Source organism: Amia ocellicauda, chromosome 23 (assembly GCF_036373705.1).
Source record: "Amia ocellicauda isolate fAmiCal2 chromosome 23, fAmiCal2.hap1, whole genome shotgun sequence".
NCBI lineage: Eukaryota > Metazoa > Chordata > Actinopteri > Amiiformes > Amiidae > Amia > Amia ocellicauda.
In genome coordinates this window covers 20,794,098-20,820,402 of record NC_089872.1, presented here as the reverse complement: position 1 = coordinate 20,820,402, position 26,305 = coordinate 20,794,098, and the positions used below count along the sequence as shown (strand labels likewise).

The window sequence follows — 26,305 nt, the reverse complement described above, 5'->3', positions numbered from 1 at the left end:
CGTCCTCAAACACTGGGTATCTGGGCAAGAAGGGCACTAGTCAGGGAGGCCACCCAGAGGCCTATGGCAGCTCTACAGAGTCACAGTCTTCCACGGCTGAGCTGGGACACACTGGGCTACTGCAACAAAAGTGGCCTTTATGGGAGAGAAAACGACTCGCATCAAATCTGGGCTAGAGTTTGCCAGAAGGCATGTGGAGACTCTGAGACCAAGTGGAGGAAGATTCTCTGGTCTGATGAAACCAAGATAGAGCTTTCTGGCCTCAACGCTCAGCGCTACGTTTGGTGCAAGACTAACACCGCACATCATCCTGAGAACGTGTGTCAGGGCCTGGAAACCTTGTAAAGACAGAAGGTACAGAGAAATCCTGGAAGAAAACCTGCTGAAGTCTGCAGACCTGGGACTTGGGAGAGGATTAATCTTCCAGCAAGACAATGACCCCAAACACACAGCCAAAGCCACACTGGAAATTCAGGGCTACGAGCCTCAGCCAATGTCTGGGTGGAAGAAAAAGCTAAACTCTTTCTGCAAACGCTTAGAAATGCACTTAATAAACAGACACGGATTCACTTTGACATCATAGTATTTAATAGGTTCCAAAACAAACAATACACATTCACATCCTTTTGAATACAGTACATTTGGCACACAGTAAAATGCTCACAATGAAATAACACTAATGGATGGCAAGAGGTTCAAAATACATCGATAAGGAACATACTTCTGTACATACAAAGCTTCACAACACAGAAACTAAAATTATATATATATATAGTTATATATATACTTATTTATTTATTTTACAATATTCTGCCAGACACATTTTTGCACTTAAAGAGGTAATTTTTCAGCCTGTTGTTGGTGGTTTCTGTATATCGGTTTAACGCCTCAATGATTCGACAACAGAACAAAATGTGTTTCCTATAGAAAGAGACTCGTTTTCCTTTGACGAGTTATTTGAAAGTAATAAGTGAAGCAGAAAGACGAGACAGATACAGTTCGGCGTGACACGTCGCTTGGAGGACGGCCATCGTGGTGCCGGACAAGGCTGGGGTGTGACGGGGTGTCCTTGGGAGAGGGCCCCAGAGAAAGCGTGGACCAAAAGAATCTGAACAGACACATACGGGGAGACAGAGAGACACGGAGAGAGAGAGAGAGACAGACATGCAGCAGACAGACAGACAGGATGAAGTGAAAGATTTAGCGGACACAGAACCACCGCCCTCCATAAAGCATCGTTTGTGATTTCCAACATTCAAATGGCTTGTGTGCACCGTCACCGTGAAACATAGGAACCGGCCGGGAGTGTCTTTAATTACATAGCCTGCGATCCGTCTCTCTTTGAAAGTCTCTGCTTTCAAATCCCTTCACATTATGCATAAACTGTATGTATACTGTTCAGAAATCAAAAGAGAAATCAAGGTAAAGTAAATCCTCTCCGTTTCTCCTTCTTCAGCACAGCGCAACACACGAGTTCACCTGCGCATACGTGTGGAAAGCGTGGCTCTCGCCGCGGGTCCAAGGCCGCTTTCCCTCGCTTTTTTGCTCGGATTCGTTGTTCGCATCTCAAAAGGCCACTTTGATGTCAGACGCGGGGGTTTCGAGGGGCTGTCAAGGGCTGCCGACAATGCAGACGGTCAAAATGGGTTCAACCTCTTAAAAACCAGGTGAAGAACACGGGTTTCTCCTGGTTTCTTCTTGTGCGTCTAATTTACACATCGATGTTAAGGTCAATGAAGTGGTAAAAGCACAAGCGCTACAGGAGTTTGTGAATCCCGCTGCGAGACCCCGGACCCCCGCCAGCCGCTGCTACTGGTGGTGCTACAAAGTCCGCTACATTGATCTGGTTTTGTGCATGAACGATTCATGGTCCCCACACGCTGACACGCGTGCAGCAGACAGAGAACATAACGGCGCAATACTCTGAAGCAGACAACTATACAACACAGCTATATGTGTAACGACAGAACCGATTCTCTCACTGTAGGACAGCGAAGCGGCTTTTCTTGTCTTATTCCGCGGCCGCCTGCGCGTGGAAACGGTGAAGAACCTATTTAGAAAGAGCCAGGGGGGCACAAACAATAATAAACATGCGAAGAAATAGAAAATAAACAATGTGACGGGGTTCGTGCTGTGTAACATGTAACGGCCCAGTTCTCAGGCGGTTGTGTGTTGTGAGGGCGTTAGCTGCGCGTGGAATGAAAACAGCTGCGGAGAAGAGCACAGTGCTCCACTATTATAATTATTATTGTTATTACTATTATTATTATATTTCTTAGCGGACGCCCGTATCCAGGCTGTGACTGCTACAATTTATCGATTAGTTGTCTGACAGATTGTGTATCTGTGGCGAATCAAATGTACCTTGATTGTTGTTAATATTATTAAGTCACACAATAATGTTCTAATATACTTAATAAATCAAGCATGCTATTCCAGCTGTTACACATGCCTCCGTACTCCTGACATGTTGCTGCTCAGACTCCGGACGCGATGGACCTGGAAGCCCGGACTCGGTCAAGTCACAGGGCCGGCCCAGAGCCACAGACCCGCCCCGTCACTTCCTGTGCCTCGGGGCTCTCGTCGTGTCGGATGGGACTCCAGCGGTCTCACATCAAGCGGGCGCTGGTTGGAGCTGCACTGGCTGCGATTCAAGAGCCCGAGACCTCCGCCACTCCGCAGGAGCCTGAGGTGCTCTTACACTACAGGGGCCGCCCTGCCCCGTGGTCAAGATTACTTCCCTAGGTGCATTACCACAAACTGCTCGCATTTCTGGATCCACTCTCGACACACAAATGAATAATACTGCGCCAGTCCTGGTTCTTGTTCGGTTCACCGTCCAGATTCGGAAGCAGTGTTTTGTCGAGGACTGAAACTGAAATGCAGAATCGCACAGAGGTTCTCACCTATCGGATTAAAGATAACCTTCTTAACAAAACCACTAGAGTATGACAACCACTACTATAAAAGACACCGAGGAGCCCCTGAATTAGGCACCGATCAGACCAAAATATCCACATCGACGAGCGAAGAACACAGAACCAGACGGGGACTTGGGACCACATCGCTCGACACCTTTTGTGGCCAGCCCTTAACAGCCGCGGGACGAGGGAGAGGAGGAGAGCAGCGGACCGCCCCCGAGGCCCTCGCACCGGGGTGCCGGCCGAGCTCGAGGGGTCGTTATTAACGCGCCACCGTGAGCGTCCAACCGATCCACGCCAGAGGGCCGACACACTGTACGACAACCAGTCATGACCAAACTAACCCCAATCCCACCCCCCAAAAACAAGAGAGAGAACACAAAACCGTTCGACACAAAGAGCAAATAAAAAAATAAAACATATACACATACAGAGTATTGCACATGGACATTAAAACGCATCGTTATCTCTTAGACTAATACATATAGAGCAGGCCTGACCATGCAGCGATTGACACCTCTATGTTCAAAGAAATTCACAGGCTTTGCAGCAGAGATTATATACAGAGTATCTTCTGTACAGGGGGGGACACGCTCTGTCTGTAGTGTCCGTGTCGCCCCCACCAACACAAACACGAGTCTTGTTCGGCAGCAGGAACGCCTGCGCGGACAACCGACAATTGCACAACAAGACGATCCAGTAAAATCTTCTTAAAAAACAAAAACACACACGACGGAAATAAAAACACCTTCGAGGGGCACTTGTACAAACAGGCACGCGTTCTCACACACGCACACGCACACGCACACCAGGAATATTTAGAAATGAACTACAATAACACTATTAGCATATCTACAGTGGGTAACGTTTTTTTTTTCTTCTTCTTAAATAATAAGTAACATCGTCCACAAAAGTTACCCCAAACACACACAAAAAAAAAGGCAAATCTGTACATTGCGGAAATTGTCAGTTTTGTTTAAAAGTTTGATCTTCAGACAAGTTTTGTTTTCTTTTAAATACTTTCCTATCAAATTCTGATAGTGTGTAACTGTAACATGAACTTGGTTGTTGTTGTTGCAATAGATTTCTGTTCTCCAATACAATCAATATTACTGTCAATTTGGTTCAGGAAATGTATTCTAGTGGGGGGGTGCTCCTGCTCTGTGAATGCAATAAATTACGTTGTTTTTTTGTTTTGTCTCCCCCAAAACAATGCACAATCTAAACTATGCACGAAAGCAATTTAAATGTAAGAAATAAATAAATAATCATCCTCTCCGACGAAAGAAACCAAGAGTGCGACCGCGGGGGGGTCGTACACAAGCCTCGGGAAGTGAAGCGCACCGGTGAAGCTGCAGCCAGGGAGAAGTGGCCAGAGAAGGGTTTCATCGCAGCGCCGGAGGAGAAAACCTCAGGAGGACAGAAAACAACGAGGGCGGGGGGGGCGTCTGTGCAGAAAAACCCGTGAGCTTCACAGATCTCAATACAACAAAACGAAATGGAATCTTTTGGTCGTCGTTTTTAATTGCAGTCACAGTTTCTCTATCAATACAATATGGTGCATCGATTGCGTTTCCTCTCTGGATGAGACGACCCTCAGCACCGACAGTTACACGACATTATCCCGTTCTGGGGATCTCAAACTATCATTTCTGCCCAGACTATCGAGGACTCAAGTGTCTCAGAGTAACAAGCTTTCTCAACGACTGTGTAACACAGAGCTGAACGTGTTCGAAGGGACTGACACTCCTGCCTGTGTGTAGTCCGCAGCAGGAAACCCGACACAGAGCAGCGACTGTTGCGCTGCCAAAGGTCTCGGCCTCGCCGCGGTCCAGGAGACACTGACCCCACGGGGGTCGAGTCTCCGAATCTGTGCTGAGGACATCCTTTTTAAATGAATGTGGATCGTACGCCTGTCAGTTTCATTGTGTTACAGTTACCTGGAACCGTTTGAGAGCAGACGTCACGATGCAGAGCTGCGTCTGTTTTTCGATGTGGTCTTTGTTTTTATCTCTGGTATGTTTTCCTCTGGTGGTTAACGTGTTTGTTATGTTATGTTATGATAACCGGAAATTGACTTCCAGTGTGTAGCAGAGTACTCAGACTAACCTCTACTAAACACCCGCGCCCTCAGCAAGGCGTCTGCTGTTTTCTGGCCTACTTCCATCTTCGGGGGAGGAGAAAACTTGCGGTTCACCAGTGGCGATTCTGGTTTATTGTAATCGGGAGGTCTGTGCGCAGGTCGGACCCCTGGCATTTTCCTAAACTCGGCACCGGTCAGTGCGGGGTGTGAAACTGGGTGTGCGCTGAGGGAGAAGGGCAGAGAAAATGTCGCTGGTCTGTCTCTCATAAAAATTGTCTGGAAAACTCACTTCTGTGGACACTTCTCTGTGAGGCTGTGTGACACGTGTACCACGTTCTGGGAAACGAACAGAACGAAGAAAAGCAAAGAGAAAGTAAAAAGTGTGTGCGGGAGATGGAAAGAGAGAGAGAGAGAGAGTGAAAGTCCTTTTCTGTTCAGGACGATCAAACACACACACACTCTCACACACACACAAAAGGAGTGTTTCACGAGCGAGAGCCCCAAAGCAAATTGCAGACCGGACCGCTCGGCCGGGCCGGGGCCGGAGAGGAGCGGTGGAGGTCCGGGCGGGCAGATTTCGGGGCGAGTCGCTGCTCCTCTGGTCTGCAGCTCGGCGGCGCTCGGTGCAGAGGCCGTGGAGGTTGGGGGGGGAAGGCGGTCTTAGGACAGGGACTCCTCCCCGAAGTACGAGAAGCCCTTGAACTCGTCCTGGTTGATCTGCCGGATGATGGTTTCCTCCACCGGCGTCAACACCGGCTCCTCGCGTGTGAAGTCCTGGTCGAAGTTGTTCACGTCCCTTTTGGTTTTCTGAAAAAGCACGCAGGAAGAAATCGTATCAGGGAAGGACCCCGCTGTGAACCAGGCTGTCCTGCGCAGCACCTGTAAACTGCCCCGACCCCGACACAACACTCACGACGAGACCTCCCCCCAGGTCAGGCAGCTGCAAGCCTAATCATTCAGGTTAATGAATTGTCCTACCCTGGGGGGGGACAGAGCTGCACTCTACTGTAGCTGGAGAGGAAATTCACGCCTTGCAGCCAAAACCACCTGGAGAATCCACACAATCAGACCAGTTCTACCAGTTGGGCCGAGATCCTACACGAGATGCTGTCGGAGGCAGTTGAATAAAGTTCAGGAGGGCACCTGTGTCTGATCACAGACCCGTCTCACCCACCCACCCCCCGAGAACTGATGTGCTGTCCCTCAGACACACACAACGCCCTCATACAGTGAGGGAAAAAAGTATTTGATCCCCTGCTGATTTTGTACGTTTGCCCACTGACAAAGAAATGATCAGTCTATAATTTTAATGGTTGGTGTATTTTAACAGTGAGAGACAGAATAACAACAAAAAAATCCAGAAAAACGCATTTCAAAAAAGTTATAAATTGATTTGCATGTTAATGAGGGAAATAAGTATTTGATCCCTTCGACTTAGTACTTGGTGGCAAAACCCTTGTTGGCAATCACAGAGGTCAGACGTTTCTTGTAGTTGGCCACCAGGTTTGCACACATCTCAGGAGGGATTTTGTCCCCCTCCTCTTTGCAGATCCTCTCCAAGTCATTAAGGTTTCGAGGCTGACGTTTGGCAACTCGAACCTTCAGCTCCCTCCACAGATTTTCTATGGGATTAAGGTCTGGAGACTGGCTAGGCCACTCCAGGACCTTAATGTGCTTCTTCTTGAGCCACTCCTTTGTTGCCTTGGCTGTGTGTTTTGGGTCATTGTCATGCTGGAATACCCATCCACGACCCATTTTCAATGCCCTGGCTGAGGGAAGGAGGTTCTCACCCAAGATTTGACGGTACATGGCCCCGTGCATCGTACCTTTGATGCGGTGCAGTTGTCCTGTCCCCTTAGCAGAAAAACACCCCCAAAGCATAATGTTTCCACCTCCATGTTTGACGGTGGGGATGGTGTTCTTGGGGTCATTCCTCCTCCTCCAAACACGACAAGTTGAGTTGATGCCAAAGAGCTCAATTTTGGTCTCATCTGACCACAACACTCCTTTGAATCATTCAGATGTTCATTGGTAAACTTCAGACGGGCCTGTACATGTGCTTTCTTGAGCATGGGGACCTTGCGGGCGCTGCAGGGTTTCAGTCCTTCACGACATAGTGTGTTACCAATTGTTTTCTTGGTGACTATGGTCCCAGCTGCCTTGAGATCATTAACAAGATCCTCCCGTGTAGTTCTGGGCTGATTCCTCACCGTTCTCATGATCATTGAAACTCCACGAGGTGAGATCTTGCATGGAGCCCCAGACCGAGGGAGACTGACAGTTATTTTGTGTTTCTTCCATTTGCGAATAATCACACCAACTGTTGTCACCTTCACACCAAGCTGCTTGGCGATGGTCTTGTAGCCCATTCCAGCCTTGTGTAGGTCTACAATCTTGTCCCTGACATCCTTGGACAGCTCTTTGGTCTTGGCCACGGTGGAGAGTTTGGAATCTGATTGATTGATTGCTTCTGTGGACAGGTGTCTTTTATACAGGTAACGGGCTGAGATTAGGAGAGTCCCTTTAAGAGAGTCTCAGCTCGTTACCTGTATAAAAGACACCTGGCAGCCAGAAATCTTGCTGATTGATAGGGGATCAAATACTTATTTCCCTCATTAACATGCAAATCAATTTATAACTTTTTTGAAATGCGTTTTTCTGGATTTTGTTGTTGTTATTCTGTCTCTCACTGTTAAAATACACCTACCATTAAAATTATAGACTGATCATTTCTTTGTCAGTGGGCAAACATACAAAATAAGCAGGGGATTAAATACTTTTTTCCCTCACTGTACACAGGTTCGGCAGGTTGGGCGCTGTCATCTGCTGGTTCAACGGAAGCTCCTCTGAGGCCCCACCACGGAAACCTCTAACCACCAGCGGTGGTGCTGTGCCTCTAACTGAAGTGTTTTCCTGGGTTCGACCTCATCAGTGCCGCTCACACTAAATCACATTAAATATGACACATGATTGAAAGACACTTCAACTGCGTCTGGGATTTAAATTATAATTTTGCGTTGTAAATATTTAAATATTCAGTAAAAGCTGGTGGAGCTATTAATATGCCAAACAACAGAGAACCTACAGGACACGGATGTTACACCAGTAGGTCACCTGGCCCATTTCAAGATGAACCCCAACCTTAGCCAACCCCAACATTTCAAGCTAAGCCCATACAAGTCTACATGAGCCAGTTAACCCAGTAGAAATACAACCCTAACCCTACTGACGTCAACTGGGGACTCTAACACAAACCCAGACCGAGATGTGTGTGTAATTTCACCACTAAAATCAATTTAAGTGCGTTTCCCTCAACAGCTATTTCTGCCGGCCCCAAACGTACGGATCACCGTTTCATACGGCGAATCAGCCCAGCGCCTACACCACAACGCACGTTCATTGTCGGGCCGGTTACTCACGATGCGCGGTTTGAACGGGGGTTTGATCCTCCTCTGTTCCAGCATGACCCAGTCGATCTCCTTGAAGAAGGGGTGTTGCTTGATGGCCTCCTCCCCACCCTGCGACACCACGCAGCCCAGGCGCTTGTTGGGGCTCTTTGTCATGAACTGAGGGAGCAGGAGAGAGAGAGAGAGGGAGAGAGAGAGTGAGCAGGTGTGGAACGTGCTCTCTCCACAATGAGACACCTAGTTTTTCTCAAGCACCCTTCAGCGCTTTCTTAATTAGTGCTAGTCCTGGACCCGGCTATTCACTCCATCTTTGTGTGAGGTTGTGTTTTTGTTCCTTCCACACGTCGTACGCTCTCGAGAGTGGGGGGGGTGGGGGTGGGTTGACTTTGACAGAAAAGCGCTATTGCAGTTCACTAAGAGTGTGTGGAGTGGACGGTTTGCAGTGAAAATATTTCACATCCAAGTTCAGGTTCTTTCCTCACCAGTGTTGGGAGCAGGCGTCCGCCAGATGACCCCGGTGATCTCCTCCCAACACTGGTGAGGAAAAAATCCCAGTGCACCTCATCCCAGTGCCCCCCCGCCACCCAGGCCACCCTGCTCCCCTCTCCTGGTGCTCTGAGGGACACGCGTCCCAGGACGCTGGGCTGGGAAGCTGCCGGCGCCCACTGGGTCACCGCGTCACTCCCGGAGCACAATGCGAGGAAACCGGAGGGTCCAGGCAGCCGTCCCAACGTGAGCCTGAGCACTGAAATAACTCCACGCCTTGCACAGCCTTTCCTGTTCTCCCAGAGGCAGGACTCTTAGTCCCCCACCGCCCCGGAGCCTGGCGCTCACAACGCTGATCTGTGCCGGCCGTAGCTGGCTCCCCCCCACAACCAGAGACCCGAGGGGGCTTGGGTAAGCGCCAGGGGAACGTCCAGGCACCGAAGATGCCGTGTCATGGAGCACAACCGCCAAGGTAAACTGGAGGATAAATTATGGAAAACTCCCCGGAAAATAACAAAACGCACACACACACACACGGCAGACCCGGGCGAGGTGAGGGGATGCACAGCGGCATGGCCCCCCGGTGTCTCTCGGCCCGGCAGCTGATGCACTCCCGAGCACCGGGATCACAAATATCTCGTCCTGTTCCCACAAGAAGTGTAATTTATCCCAGGGCCCCTCGAACTCTGCCTGAACTCCCAGCACAGAGCGTACTTAGCTAATCAGATGAAGATTAATAGAGAAGAAACAGAAGGAGAGGAGGGAAAGGAGAGGAGAAGGGAGAGGAGAGGAGAGACAGGAAGATGCATGACACAGGGAGGAGAGGGGAGAGGGGAGGCAGGAAGACGCAGGACACAGGGAGGAGAGGGGAGAGGGGAGAGGGGAGGCAGGAAGATGCATGACAGAGGAGAGAGGAGGAGAGGAGAGAGAGAGGGGAGAGGCAGGAAGACGCAGGACACAGGGAGGAGAGGGGAGAAGGGAGAAGGGAGACGGGGAGGAGAGGGGGAAGGCGAGAGGGGAGCCAGGAAGACGCAGGACAGATGGGTGGAGAGGACAGATGGGTGGAGAGGACAGATGGGTGGAGAGGACAGATGGGCAGAGAGCGAGGCTGGACTCCGGACGGGGACACTGACCGCTTTGAGGATGCTGACTGCCTCCTTGCTGAGCCACACGGGGTAGAGAACGTCGTCATGCAGGATGGACTCAAACAGGTCGTCCTCGTTGTCGGCCTCGAAGGGGGGCTGTCCCGCCATCATCTCGTACATCAGCACCCCCAGGGCCCACCAGTCCACCGAGGGGCCGTACTCCAGCTCCTGCAGGATCTGGGACAGAGACACAGGACAGGGAGTGAGCCCGGTCTTCCCACAATGCACCGGGAGTGAGCCCAGTCCTCCACCATTGAGACACAGCGGAGCACAACACATTACAATGCTGTGGGAAAGTCTTCTAACCCCAGCCCAATGTTTTGCTCCCCCAGGATTCGTTCCCACTCGCCACCGAGAAGACCCGCTAAAGCCACAGCCGCCCCGAGCGCCGTACCTCGGGGGCGATGTAGTCGGGGGTGCCGCAGAACGTGGTGGTGGTCACTCCATTGAGAATGCCCTCCTTGCACATGCCGAAGTCCGCCAGCTTACAGTGTCCCTCTGCATCCAGTAGGATGTTGTCCAGTTTTAAATCTCTGCAAGAAAGAGAGAGACGAGATGAGGGAGGGGAGCCAAGGCCTGCCAGGACAGAGCGTTAGAGGAGAAACGTTTCCAAGGGAAGGAGATTAGTGTTGTACCAACTCTGCAAACGTAATCCTGCGTCACTGACCCCGTCCCACTATAATTTGGCACGGAGAAGACAATTTGGACAGGAAGAGAGTTAGCCATGTGACAAATCGAAAACAACAGATAAGAGACACTGAACAAACACTACAATTTATTTTTCAATTAGTTTTTCTTCCACAGTATCTGACCGAACAATCTGAGGAATTTCACATTTAAAACAAACATTTAAATCCACACGACTACAAGGAATGCGGCTGGTCCCCCTATACGTCCTGCAGTCGTCGAGTTTTGCAACCGCCGCCTCGGGCCGAGGAGGGGGAAAGCCAATTACAGATCATCGCCTTGTCAGGTGCCGTGGAAGGGAGACTCGCCAGCGCAGAGCCCGTGTGAAGATGCCGGGCCGAGGGGTCTCGTTCTGCTCCAGAGATCCTGGCGTCACCACGGGTTTGCACGCAGGCTACATATTTCAGTTTCTTCCTCCTAGAGCCGCGTCCTGATTGAACTCGGGGTGAGGAATGACGCACAAGAGCTGTACAAGGGTTACTGGCTGGACTGTCCTCTCCACACCCCTCGTGCCCTCGTTCGCCACGTGCTGACGGCCCCATTCTGCTTGTGCCGTCCTTGCGTCGGCTAAACCAGGCCTGCTTGGCCAAAGACTTCTGCACCTGCTCTCCTCATCTCCGCGCGGCTGCTGGGAAGACCCGTGCCGGAACAAAGTGCACCGTCCTTTTCCAGGAGCTGACAGGCCGGCATTGTCTCACACGTCCTCCCTCGATTGATTCATCCTCAGATGCAGCCGACGCCTCCGGACCGCAGCAGACGGATCCTGCTGCCACCCATTAGTTTCTCCTTCACTGCTGTAAATGCCTCTCAAACACCACCTATCTGGCCACAAAGTGGGACGGATGTTGCGATCCGGAGAAGGGCTGAACCTAGCGGCTCGGCGAATCGAAAGCGGGCGGCAGCTTTACCGTTTTCACAGCGGCTGTCATTAAAACAACCTGACTCCTAGTGAGGAACACGGAAAGATACTGACGAGGAAACCAGGAGGAAACGTCGGCCATGGAAGATTTTACTTTCACTAACTGGAGACGTACTCTTGACAGGACCGATGCAGTTTGGGATGCACCGAGTGATTAAATCGGAGAAAAGGTGTGGTTTTGAAAGACAAGTTTTTATGATGCAAAGAGAGAGAGTAAGAAATCAAAGATGGAAGAATTACTAGGAAGGTTCGCTGTAGAATTAAGTGTTAAATATCCATTTCAAACAGTGTCATCACCCTCAACGCTGAGAGAGAGCGAGGTTTCCCTTCATACATTATAATCCCAATGTTTCAATCAAGAGCAATGAACACAAATACAGGTATCCTAATCCCAGGAGGCACCGAGGGCAGCAGAGAGAAACCCCCTGCTTCTGGCGCTTTCTGCGCTTCTTTTCTTATCAAAACCACATGTAAAGCCCATCTGCAGATAAGGCTGCTCTGATGACACACCACAGGGTGGCATGAAACCAGAAGGTCAGGGTTTGATGGTTGATCGCCTGAAGAATGTCAACATCACTTCGCAGATGCCATTCATGTCGAGGTGCCATTCGACTAGGATCCCGAGGTTGGGGGGCCGGGGCTGAGGGGCTCGAAAACTGTGTTTTCTTTGCCTCGGGGGCTGGAGAGGGAAGAGGTATGAACACACCAGGCACACGTTTTCCACGGGATCCGCGTCACGCCCTACACGTCCACAGCCACCCCCTCACCGCTGAACTTGGAAAACATACGCTGAAGATGCTGTCAGTCGCTGCGGTTCTCGTCTTCAGCCCTGACTTCCCGGAGCCGGCGATCGATCACGGCGATTGGGAATCATCAGATAACGGATTCCCCGAGAACTCATCTGAACGGGAGCTTGAAACTCCCGAATAATAAAATGTAGAACACCTGTGTGCGTCCCGGGATGTAACCAAACGGGACGGCAGTCTGGGAACACGAATCAAAGCCTCCATCGTTGCAGTGACGCGTCTTTTCCTTCTATAACATTGAATAAGTGACATATTCATAAAACAGAAAAATAAAGCGAAAAACGTGACTTACATTATGATGTCAGCAGTGACATGTTCTGTTCCGCTTCTACAAACAACAGCCTGGGTCAGGGCACACACACACATACACACACACACGCACGTACATACACACACACGCAGACCAGAGAAAAGGCTGCACTAATCAGACGCGATTGAAAGCATTTCCTGTTTCATATCAATCCAGAGTTATTTTCCATGACGTACCCAGAGCCCCCCGCTCTCAGAGCACAGAGCTGCTCCAGTAGCGTCTCTGTAGGTAAACTGTCCCACAATGCCGCTCTCCGCCAGGACGATCACATGACCGGTGCGTTCGCGGTGACACCCCTGTCGGCCTCGCGTATGAATGAATCCCCGTCACAGGCGTGTCTCATTGTTATTTAGCATTTGTTTCTGCAGATTCTGTATCTTGTTCTGTTTTTTCCTCTTAAAGAATCGACAGGGGTTTATTTATACTCACAATTTGCAGTCCTCTGACAAAATAAACCTGATAAAAACAAAAGAAACTAAACAAAAACAAACAAATGAATGAACAAACGAGTAAATAATTCAACTTTGCCATCAATCGGACTAAAAATAGTGTGTTTCCGTCCAGGGAGGGGGCATCGGTTCATCAAACTATTGACTTTCTCTGAGAACGATCTGTGATACGAGAACCACAATGGCAGAAAAACAAAACAAACAAAAACAGCCTACAAAGTCGAAGGTTAATACAGCACAACTTGATGCACGTTTCTTAGCTGGTTAAACAGCAGCCTGGAGCCCAGAGATACATAACCAGGCTTTCCTTTATTCATAAAAAAACAACTGGATCAACATTCTTGACATGACCAAGACTTCTGTCGTTGCCGTCCGTCGTGCCAGTCTTCCTCGCCTCTCCCACTCCTCGGACAGGAACCACTAGGCCAATACCTGGAAACTGGAAGTGACGGGTCTGGCAGCAACACTTCCAGTGAGGGGAATATCCCCGCCTTTACTGGGAATCCAGGCCTGCTTGGCCAAAGACTTCTTGGGGTGTTATGTTGGATGTGTCACCCGCAGCACAGCTGCCTGGCGTGAGAAACTCGTTCGTGCGTTTCCTTGCTCCGAAGATAGAGGGATATATCTGCCACAGGTCCAGCCTTTGTGGTGGGTGATTTTGTGGCAGACGAAAGGGCCGTCAGGCTGGGATGGATGGAACAAATTAGGTCAGTATGACATCACTGCTATGGTCCTCTTTGTCAGGAGCTGAACTTGAAGATATCTATTCCCGCTTTCATTTCTACGGGCCTCGAGTTGAGTTTTTCTCTCAAGGCCTCTCTCCTCTGGAAGCTGCCCTGATGAGTCACAGAGTTCTCTTATTTTTTGGCACAAACATCACCCCCGAAGAACAGTTACCTTTTGAATACGCAGCACCTTTTAATCGCCTGCCCTCGCATACGGGCTGAGCGCTAATCTGCGGAGGGGCAGGCCGCGACACGCTCCCTGAACCCGATCAGATTGCAACTCCCTCAGAAACAATCAAATAAAGGCCTTGATGTGGAGTCTGAAAACACACCGGCCTGAACGCTGTTTTCGAAGGTGGCGTTTCGGGCGGCGGGGTCACGCAAAGGTAAGCCACCTCGGCGGCTCGGTCCCCTCGTGCATATTCACACCGCGCCTGCTTTCCTCGGGGGGGGATTTACGGCGCGGTGTGAGTAAATGCATCATTAGTGGGAAGGCAGGGTGCCTGGCGTGAGCAGCTGGTTCATTTTTTTCCTGGAATTGTCAGGAAAAGCAAAAGTCAATTTAATATGGAGCAAAAAAAAAAAAAAAAAACGCCCTTCCGTACGGCGCTGGGAGGACTGAAGGCGGCGGACTGATACATGGAAACACAAACACCGGAGAACAGGAACAACCCGTCCCACACACCAGCCCAGGTATCATTAATTACCCCCCCGACATGGCACAGTTTGTGTTCTGTGAAGGATTATCACGGATCACGAAAATCCACAAAGAGCTAAGCAACCGACGCTAATGAGGGGCGGAGGACGAGATCTACGTCCAGCGGGGAACCCATGATGGAGACGCGTGTCCTCGCCTGAATCTGTCACACGGTCAGCCCCGACTAATTGTAGAAGAAAATGCGGTGGCATGAATAAGCCGTACCTTCATATTCCATAAGAATATAGAGAACCTTTGCAAACGCGAATATTGTCAAAAGTGTAGAGTTGAGAACAAGGGCAGTGATGCTCAGACTGTACAATGCACTAGTTAGAGCTCATCTGGATACTGTGGACAGTTCTGGGCTCCACACTTCAAGAAAGATATCGCTGCTCTAGAGGCAGTTCAGAGGAGAGCAACCAGACTTATTCCAGGTCTGAAGGGAATGTCCTACTGAGAGACTGAGGACCTGAACCTTTTCACCCTGGAACAGAGGAGACTACGTGGGGACTTGATCCAAGTCTTCAAATCATGAAAGGCATCGACCACATCAAACCAGAGCAGCTTTTCCAGATCAGCAGGGACACACGCACCCGGGACACAAATGGAAATTGGGCTTCAAGGCATTCAAGACAGAAAACAGGAGACACTTCTTCACACAGAGAGGCGTCACAATCTGAACAAACTCCCCAGCGATGTGGCTGAAGAGACAATTTGGGAACATTCAGAAACAGACTGGATAGGATCCTTGATCACTTAGTTATTAATGGACACCAAACGAGCACGATGGGGCGAATGGCCTCCTCTCGATTGGACACTGTCTCATGTTCTTATGTTCTAGACCGAAGCATCCACTAGTCCCCAGTTCGGTTGATTATATATAAATAAACTGCAATATCAGAACTGGAGCACAGCCTGATTTGTCAGCAGTGACTCAGCCCCCGTAGCAAACCCTGCCATGCCGTCTGTGATCATCTGTGTGAAACACCCGGCCCCCGAGCTTCCTGATACATTCGTGTTGCTGCCTGCACCATTTTAAGCTCGGCGTTGTGACCCTGCTCCGCTCCACGGCCCCGCACTGAGACGGGACCCTCCCTGTTCCTCTCGTTGCCCAGATCTCCTCAGTGCCGGTTCCAAGAACGAAACGCTGTTGCCTTTCCTCCGCGACTTCCACCGGCAGGCCCTCATAGGCAATTGTTTCGGGTTTTTTCAAAGGCTTTAGGTGGGGATAAGATAAACAAACCGCGAACTGCAGCCGTATCCGTCTGGGCCTGCAGCTCCACTCGGGAGCTCGGAGACGGACAGGATTCTGCCGACAGCGGGAGGAATTAACCCCCTGTCTTGGGTAGTTTTCTACACTAATATTCCTAATATTGTTTCATGCAATCAGCGACCCAAGTAGCAGGGTGTGGGGTCTGGAGAGTATGAGGAAACCCTTTTTCAATATTAAAATTAGGAAATAAAGTAAACACAACCTGTAACTTTTTCCTGGGAATTCAAGGTCAGGCACACATCGGTGGTTAGGTTTAATCGCCTCTACAGAAGGAGGAGGAAAGGAAAATCGCTCTCACTCTTATATTCAAATCGTTTTCCCAAGAATCTGATTCCAGGTGTGTTTAAATCATTTCTGTGACTCACGAGTGCTGAACAGTGACTTTCTTTTCCTCCACTATTGCCTGTATCCCTCCTTTGCATTTTGCAGAGCCGCGATTACAGCCGACCTCGCGGCCACAGCGACTGCAGAGGCTGATCCAGAGGACGGCACAGCAGCGGAGCCCCCCCGGGACTCGGTTCACCAGGGTTATTCCCTTGTTTAACAAACAAAGCAAGAAACAAAGCGGGGGGGAGTCTGTCTGTATTGTGCTACTGCACGGCACGTTCCCAACAAGTACTGAGAAACGGGGCAACGTGACGGAACAAGAAACCAAAAACGTTTCTCCTCGAGTATTGAGGGATTCACAAAAAAAAAACATTCCAGTTCCTCTCCGACGCGACGGGATCTTCGGAGAGAAATATCGGTTTCCTCTTGGTGTTGTTCTCTGTGAATGCCGTGAAAATACCACACACTTGCAAGAGCCATCGACTGCTTTCCAAGTAACACAAATGTGTACATCTATTCCTACTTAGATGCTCATAGATTATATAACCTCTGTACTTACATCCTGCTTTTCATGAGAACTCAAATGCTCTCAGCGGGGATGTTTGTAATCATGTCCTCTTCAGAGAGCATCCCTCTCCGGCTGAAGGCCTCTCGAATTGTTCGCATGTGCGAGAGCGAGGGCTGGCGGGGGGGCGGGGACGTCAGTGGCAGGAATTAATGCAATTCCAGACGCACCCCTCGTACCCGGCGCCGGGGTATAGCTGCTCCCCAGAAGCGCTAGCTGGGCAGGAGGGCTGAACGGTACAATTTCAAGAGCAGGGGTCTGAGAAACTGTTATACTTCACTACACATTCCTCCCACTGTTTATAAACATGATTTAACGCACTGATTTTTATTTTATTTACAGTAAAAGGCCGAAGTCTCCTTTCGCTCAGTCTGTTGTCGTGTTTGACGCGCCCTTCGACCCCAACCCATTTCTGTGTCCTCTGACTGACTGAGGGTTCAAGCGAAACTGTGGGATACAGAGGGATGTTCATGGCATCTGAAGATTTAGGAGTCTATGTGGACTCCTCACTTTCTCCATCCAAACAATGTGGGGAAGCAATAAAAAAAAAGGGAAAAAGACTTGATCCAAGTCTTCAACATCATGAAAGGCATCAACCACATCAAACCAGAGGAGCTTTTCCAGACCAGCAGGGACACACGCACCTGGGGACACAAATGGAAATTGGGCTTCAAGGCATTCAAGACAGAAAACAGGAGACACTTCTTCACACAGAGAGGCGTCACAATCTGAACAAACTCCCCAGCGATGTGGCTGAAGAGACAATTTGGGAACATTCAAAAACAGACTGGATAGGATCCTTGATCACTTAGTTATTAATGGACACCAAATGAGCAGGATGGGGCGAATGGCCTCCTCTCGACTGGACACTTTCTTATGTTTTTATTTGTTTGCTGTCTCGCGTGTCTCCAAGTTCCTGCGCGTCCAGCTGAAGAGGAAGGGGCTTTGATTCCTGGTCTCAGAAGGGCCCTTTTTAGGGGGGCACTGATTAACCCTGAATCTGCAAACGAGCTGCTTCCTGTGAGGAGAGACCCGGCCCAGCGGGGAAGCGCCCCGCCGCTGTCCGCACAGGGGCAGAAACAACAGACAGAGAGACCGACCGACAGACCTGCGGTGGGACGCCTCTCTCTGGACCGCTCGTATGCAAGCGGTGGTAATTGACTTGCACACACGAAGGAAAAAACAGACAGACAAACCGTGGGTTTCAAAACAGAAGGTGCCGTTTACTCGAGCGGTTGTCTTCCTCCTTCTCTCATCGGACTCCTATATGGTTTTGAAACCCTCTGCCCGCAGTACGGATGGCACAGTTTTATACTTCGACTTTAAAAGACGCGTTTAGAGTTTTAAATGAGAATCAAAGCTGCATCCAGGAAAAGGGCTGTGAAGGAAATGTCAACCCTGAAAAATCAGCAGGTTAATTAGACACTGCACAAGTGTGTCTGAAGAGAAGGCAGCAGTGAGGGCGAGAGGTTACTGCAAGGCATCGTAAGAGCTGTGAAACAGATGACGTGAGGGACAGCGCAGTCCAAGCGGGTCAGGGATCTCGGCACAGCAGGTGCTTTGCTTGGACGGCGCCCGCCGCGTCTCTCACCTGTAGATGACGCCGTGCTGGTGCAGGAACATCAGGGCCGAGGTGACCTCCGCCGCGTAGAAGCGGGAGCGCGCCTCGTCGAACTTGCGGGAGCGTTGGATCTGGAACATGAGGTCTCCGCCGTTCACGTACTCCATGACGAAGAACAGCCGGTCCTGAGGAGGAAGACCAGCGAAGAGTCATTGAGCATGCCAATCTCTCTCTCTCTCTCTCTCTCTCTGTCGGTCGGTCGGTCGGTCGCGCAAGCTCTCTCTCCCTCCCTCTCCCCTACAAATAATTTGTCCACACCTTTTCTCTTCTCCATCATAGTTTTTTACCATCCAGGGGAAGTACAGAGCTAACGACCGCAGATGTAATGGACTGGAAAAACAATATATTCATTAATACCTAAATAAATTAACAAACAAACAAATAAATAACTAAAGAGTTTCAGAAATGGAGGGGGTATATTGGTTATCAAATGGAAAACGAAGGAGAGATTGTGATAAGTGTGTCTCGGTGTCTTACGTCAAGGTTGTCGTGCCGGCTGGTGCCGTATGACTCCGGCGGTGACACCACACCCCCGAGGGGGGCAGTCACTGTGCGGCCTGCGGGACACACACCCCGGGTGCCTTCCTCGTCCGCAGTGGGCATCTGATCTCCAGCGGACTGAGGAAAGGCTGTCCACGTTACAGCTAATCTTTCATCATCCGAGCTAATGGGGAACATGCGCTTTCCATTATTTTCCTTTCCTTGGCATAATGAGGCAGCACCACACAATGCTTCACTGATTACCAAGACATTCCTTCAAGTGCGTTCTGTACCGGACACGGACAGCATTACAGATCGAACCATATGCTCCAGAGACGCGTCAGACAGAGGCTCCAAAACAAGATAACGCAGTTAACACGGTTTACCCGTCGGCTCCGGCTTCAGAGGCCGGCGAGGAGTGTGTGCGTCCCTCGGCCAGTCAGGTGTCAAATCACCCCTTTTATCAGAGGACGACCACTAAAGCCTGCTGGTGGGTAGGAATATATATTACTGGACAGGTTAAATGAAGTGGACACTGCCAAAGAAAACAAGCACAACCCTCCCGACAGACAGGTTCATCAGTGGAGTATCTGAAGGTCATGTGACATCTCAATTAGCTAATTGAATGACCCGCTCAGTAGCCGATTAAACCACCGTTTTCCTCGCCGACCTCGAAACAAAGACGATTTCTATCGCGGCTAAACGCACGCCCCGGCTGCGGTTGTTATTGTGACTTACATAAGCGTTCAGACCACCTCGTCCTCGTTCTCCTCGTGTTCTTTTTATTTTTTTCTGCCGCTGGATTTAAACAGGATGCCGAAATAGTTTGTTTAAAAGTGCCCCGAATTACAGGCAGTCCCACCCAATCAAACATGAATAAACATTTCCTGCTTCTAATTAGAAATGCACAGATACCGCACGGGCTCCTGCAGTCGGAAGAAAGGCCAGATGCAGAGATAGGGCGAGAGACCCAGCATTTGTCATCATTATTATTTTCTTTTGTAACTCGAAAAATGCGACCTCGGGAAACTGGCGCAGAGTCGTGGCGTTGCGGTCGTGTGAGCGGCAACGTGTTTTATCCACAGACCTGTAGACGCTTCACTCTACAGTTTGGTTTTGCCGATTTTGTCATCGTCTATAGAGAACGAAATTGGAGATTTCTCACTTCGATTAATTAGAAATGGACTCAAACTCAGAGTGCACACGTGAACATGCATGAATAATAAACTACTTTGGGAAAGAGATGGTAAATGCACTTTCTTTACCCTCCTTGCTCTCAAAAATGACCCCCGAATGGACTGTTACACAACGTCTCGTTCTGAAAACAGCCTATAGGGTCTCCAATGACCTTATATGTACCAGAGCTCAGGTAATTGCTGTACTTTAACCAAAAGTACTGCACTCTCTGCTCATTCCCTGGAAAAGAAGTCGCTCTCTTTGTGATGCTGATAACAGCAGGAAATCATTATAATTTTAGTACAGAGTGTATTGTGTGTGGGCCTGGCAGGCGGCCAGGAATGTTTATCCTTAAACCCAGAACAACTCTGACCTCCGCGTGTCCCACACTGAGGGCTCGGTCCGCAGCCCATCCGCCACTGAGGGCTGGAGATGCCCTCGCCTGGGCCGCGCACACTCACACACACACACACACACACACACACACACACACACACACAGTTATGTAATTACATACATTCTGGGCAGTCACACACCAAGACATGTGAGCCCTATACAAAACACAAACACACACAGTGCACTCTGCCCAGCAGTGCACAAACATACACAGCGCACACATGTTGAAACACACAGCGGACACGGACTGTTCAATGGGGATTCACCCAAAGCGCGACCAGTGCTTTGCACAGTGCCGACAGAGGAATTTCCAACAAATCTGCACCCAGAACAGACTGTTCACGCTGATAACATCACAGCAGAGGACAGGGCTGGGTAAACTAACTAACTAACTAACTACATACATACATACATACATACATCCATCCATCCATCTCTGGAAAAAAATAAGAGACCAATCCAAGTTCAGAAATCAATGTTAAGTGGTCTATTTTTTTTTCCCAGAGCTGTACATACATACATACAAACAAACATACAAACAAGAAAAAATAAAAGCATTTAGAGTATAAAAAGGTCACCAACAGTTCCAGCTTAATGTAAACCTTTTAAAATGACACAAAAGCATGAAATATTCAAATTTTGAAATGTTAAAATATCCACTTAAATAAGTGCATTAAATATATATATTTATTATTGTTAATGATCCATTGATTGACACGGAAACACTTAACAGGGCTTAAGTGCTCTGCTAGTTTCTTTCATGAAACTCAAAGTAAAAAGCTGTATTTTTTCAAATCCAAATATTTAATTTATATTACAGGAACTTAATTATATTATTTGTGTGTGTGTGTGTGAGCATAAGAACTGAAGATTGTAGGAGGAGGAATAACTGGAAACACAGAGGATCAAATAAAGTATGTCGGTTACTGAAAGTGTCAATTGACAAATCAACACAAGGTTTTCATCATTAATGGCAAAAGCTCAGCATTGAGTAAAATACATGAAAAACAGGGACACTAATAACGATCAGGACTGGTGTTCAAATTTTTTCTAATGGATTTTTCATTAAAGATGAACTTCAATTAATTTAAACATTCAAACGTCTTAAGAGGCTTTTAAGACATTGGTGTTCTAAAAAATGATAATAAAAAGACCCAAGAACAGCCAGGACAGCAGAGAGGACAGCATAAACAACTACTGAACTACTGACACTCATTTAGGGGACAAATAGATCGCACGGTTAAAAAATGTTCTTCCTCCTTCTTTCCTGAAAAGTCCTCCTCAAAAGTCTGTACGTCGGCGAGAAAAACAACCAAGGAAACCAAAAGTGTGAGAAATGCAGAAGCGTCGGTTTGTGCCTCGAATCACGGCAATAACACGGATCAGCACATACGACCCGAATCAGTGTAACAGCCGCCTTTAACAACAGCGGCACTTACAGCGTTACATAATTAAAACGGCACAAACTAAATACTGTTTCTAAGCTTCCGAATTAAAAGAAAGCACTTCATCTCAGAGTTGTGGGCTTTTACACAACAGGAACACACACTTCACTGTTCGCGGTTTATCTCCGCGTAAAAAAACGAAATATTTTCTTCAGATTTGAGGGTGTTTATCTGAGGAAGCCGAGGCTGTTCTTCGGGAGCCGTGGATGTTTAGTGTCTCTCATTGTTGGTGAACAAGAGGAGACGGGCGGCTGTAGGAAGCTATTGTTTAGTCTCAAAACGGCCGCTTCTTGACTTACATAACACATTATATAAGCGACATAACAAGCCCCCTGTTTGGGGCGCGGGTCAGCCCGGCCCAGGTGACCGCCACCTTGCAGGAGGGACCCCCGAGTCCGCTCACCGAGACGTGCCAATAAGTTCTTCGGCATCAAAGCGGGACCCCCGAGCAACCGCAAAGTCACGTCCTCTGGGTTTCACGTCCCTACTTACACACCAGCAGCTCCTGACCATGTGATTTTACACAAACAGCGGCTTTACAGGGACAAAATCATGGAGGACACACGGACCCGGGGACACAAATGGAAATTGGGCTTCAAGGCATTCGAGACAGAAAACAGGAGACACTTCTTCACACAGAGAGGCGTCACAATCTGAACAAACTCCCAGCGATGTGGCTGAAGAGACAATTTGGGATCATTCAAAAACAGACTGGATAGGATCCTTGATCACTTAGTTATTAATGGACACCAAACGAGCACGATGGGGCGAATGGGCTCCTCTTGATTGGACACTGTCTTATGTTTTTAAGAGACCAAGACCACAGCTGCCCATGGCGGTCGAATCGGGTCAGAGTTTGACTGGGCATGCCTGTTTCTTCTTTAAAAAACTTGCTTCAGTTACAGATTGACATTGAATTGGAAAAGATCCTGACTATAATGAAAATACTATATTCTATACTCTGAAATTCCCAGACCCACCAGGTCCAAACCCATCTGCGGACAGTGACGTCCAGCCCAGCGCTGTTCACACGGGGGAAAAAAAGCTCTCCGGCACAATGTGGTTTTGGCATTAGCCCGGCCAGGTGGCACCGACACAAACACACGCACAGACACACGCAGTGGACTCGGACAGGAATAGCCGGACAGAGCGCATGTGGAAAAGCCATCAGGCGACCGCACAAGACAACAAGACAAAACAAAATCCTCTTCTGACAAGTCACGAGGAGGTGTGGGCGGCCAGTTTCCAGGATACAGATACGCGTCCAGAGCTGGGCATCCTCAGGCACGTTAGAAAACTGTGTCTAAAGATAGTGCTGGACAGGGCTGCCCAAACACAACGGACAGTACAGTAGACAACTGAGCAGGACCTGTTGGCCGCTGGTAGAGAGATCACACTCTTTAGACGGGTTGCATTCATTTGCACCGTAAATACAATCGGACTGGAACACAGACAAAGCGTGCAACTGCTGAGGCCAGCGGCGGTGATTTCTTATTAGGTTATTCGTTATTCCTTCGTTGTTTGTGCCGTTCTGAGCTGCCGTACCTCTTAAAAGACGGTAGAAAAGCTGTGGTTTGCCTGATACGGTTCAGCTCAAGTCTATTCGTATAGTCTATAGATCTGCGCTCAGAGAAAGGGATTTTTGATGATGATGATGATTTTGTGGAGAGGAAGAGAGCAGTGATGGAAACGAAAGGGGAATAAAACACCAAATTCAAATGTCTTCCTAAAGAAACCGCTTTCATTCCCTCCGAACGGATTGTTACGTGTATAGAAACAGTGATCGGTTTAGAAAAAATAAGAGAGAGGGAGTGTTCGAGGTCCTCTCTCAGTATTTCGGTATTTCGTCTCCTCGCAGGGCATAGAAATTACTATGAAAGCTCAATCGCTCTTATTTATAAGCTTTAGATCTTCCAAATAAATTAGTTGGCCCTATCGAAGCCGCGATCCAAGCAACTTCGCCCCGCCACAAGATATACGGATCGAATACAAGTCGTGGAACTGACAGAGGGCTACACAAATCTGAGTTGCGAGTTACGCCATCAGCGCCGACCACCTGGACATTCCCTGGACATCGAGAGGGAGTCGGCAGATGAGTAACTGTATCTGCGGCTCAGATTCGATCTGCCTGGCCGCTTGACTCCAGTTTTTTGTCTTTCGTTTGAAAAGGAATGTTTTTTCCAACACAACAAACGCACAACATCGTCGTCCGCAGCGTCAGCAGCCACAGAGGCGGCCGAGTTCGCACAACAACAACAACAACAACAACAGCCCGAGTGTCTCTCCAGCCAGGTATCACACGCAGCGTTCCCGGCGCCCCCCCGTGCTCCAACAGATCAGGCACACACAGGTAGCCGGTTCAGCCCTTGATCTCGCCTCTCTCTCTCCTCGTTCTGTTTTCAAAGGTCCAAGTTTCCAGCGCCGGGAGATGAAAGGCTTGTTTTTTTCCGCTCGGGCTGAACACAATAGAGGACGGGACAGCGGGGCGTCCCGGAGGACACCGGGTACATAGCGGCGCACGGGCTGAGCGGGCCCTGGGCCTGCAAACACTGCCAGAAACCCGATCTCTGCGCCAGCCCCCCATGACGGGCCGCTCGACAAACACAGCTTTCGTTATAAATGGCTGATGTGCGTGTGTGTGTGAGGGAGGGATGAAGACACGGCTCCGATCAGCGGAGATGTTTGTCCCTCTGCCCACAGACCCCAGCGCTGCTCTCTCCAAGCGCAGTGGAAGGTTCCCATGCTCCAGCGCCGGGGTCAGCCAGCGACAACAGCCCCGAGAGACGCACGCCCCCCAAGACTGGCCAGCCTGAGCGTATATACCCCACAACACACACACACTGACAAACACCATCACTGACACGGACACACACACACACACACATACATATATATACACACACATAACACACACACTCACACACACACCGACATACACTCACACACTGACACGGACACACACACACACACACATACATATATATTCACACACATATAACACACACACATATATAACACAGACGCACTCACACACACGGACACGGACACACAATGACAGACACACAACACACACACAAACATATATATAACACAGACACACACACATACATAACACCGACACTCACTCACACAGACACAGATACACACACAGACACTCAACACACACACTCACACACAGGGACACTCAACACACACAGAGACACTCAACACACACAGACAGACAAACACTGACAACACACACACACACACACACACACACACACACATACACAGAGAAACTCAACACACACAGACACTCACTCACACACACAGACAGACACACACAGACACTCACACATAGACACACACACACACACATGATTGTGTAATGCATGTCATTAATCATTTTAGCAACCGAAACACACAAATGTTGATTTATTTTCCCTGGGACGCTGCCAGCCACAAACTCTCAGTACGAGAGTCTGTTTGCGTTACCAATTTGCTCCCATTTTAAACGGACGCGCTCTGTGCACGGCTGGCAGGGGGAGAGTAAATACAATTAAATGCCACAATTAATAGAATGAGAACAAAAATAAACGACAAGAAAGCCGGCCAAGACACATGCATGTTTTCCTATGAAACTTGATGGTCCATAGCCGGGGAGTGAACGCTGGAGCTAAACCAACTTCAAAACAAAGAGGGAACGCGGAGGAGGGACTGTGCCTCAGATCTGGGGGGAGAAAGAGCGAAACTGGGCAACAAAAACAACTCATAAACGTAATGTAACCATCTGACTACCGTGGTAAGAATCGGTGGAAGATTTGGCACTTTCTGTTTTCTGTCTTTGTTAAATAATCATAGTATCTTTATTTTGGGCCCCAATTCTCACAAACCTGAGGGGGACACAAATGGAAATTGGGCTTCAAGGCATTCAAGACAGAAAACAGGAGACACTTCTTCACACAGAGAGGCGTCACAATCTGAACAAACTCCCCAGCGATGTGGCAGAAGAGACAATGTGGGAACATTCAGAAACAGACTGGATAGGATCCTTGATCACTTAGTTATTAATGGACACCAAACGAGCACGATGGGGCGAATGGGCTCCTCTCGATTGGACGCTTTATGTTGTTCTTATATAAAAGCCCAGAAGACCAGTAATGCGTGAGCTGCCATTAGCATGAACCATAATCCTCTAATCCTCCTGCGCTCTCCGACCGGAGGTGTGTTTCTCTTGCTTTTTCTGTGTCACACAAGCGTGTCTGTAAGACGTCCAAACAAGCCCTGAAACAGTTGTATAACATTATTTACATTTCTGGGGTGTAATTACAGCGATAAGTCTGTGGCAACGATCCTAAAACCGATTAAGGACAGAGCGCTGTGATGAAACCGCGGTTCATTAAGAGTG

General features: G+C 49.1%; 1 protein-coding gene across 1 annotated transcript in view; it reads right to left on the bottom strand.

The window, feature by feature from the left end:
* Positions 1-570: 570 nt before the first annotated feature.
* The window catches only part of LOC136719272 (protein kinase C epsilon type), an 84,142-nt gene continuing 58,407 nt past the window's right edge, over positions 571-26,305 (bottom strand). Inside the window, exons 11-15 of the mRNA XM_066697147.1 lie at positions 18,392-18,546; positions 10,437-10,575; positions 10,031-10,219; positions 8,424-8,570; positions 571-5,811 (exon numbers count right to left, since the gene is read on the bottom strand). Coding sequence (XP_066553244.1) covers positions 5,665-5,811; positions 8,424-8,570; positions 10,031-10,219; positions 10,437-10,575; positions 18,392-18,546 — 777 coding nt within the window. The 3' untranslated portion in view covers positions 571-5,664. The remainder of the gene's footprint in view (positions 5,812-8,423; positions 8,571-10,030; positions 10,220-10,436; positions 10,576-18,391; positions 18,547-26,305) is intronic.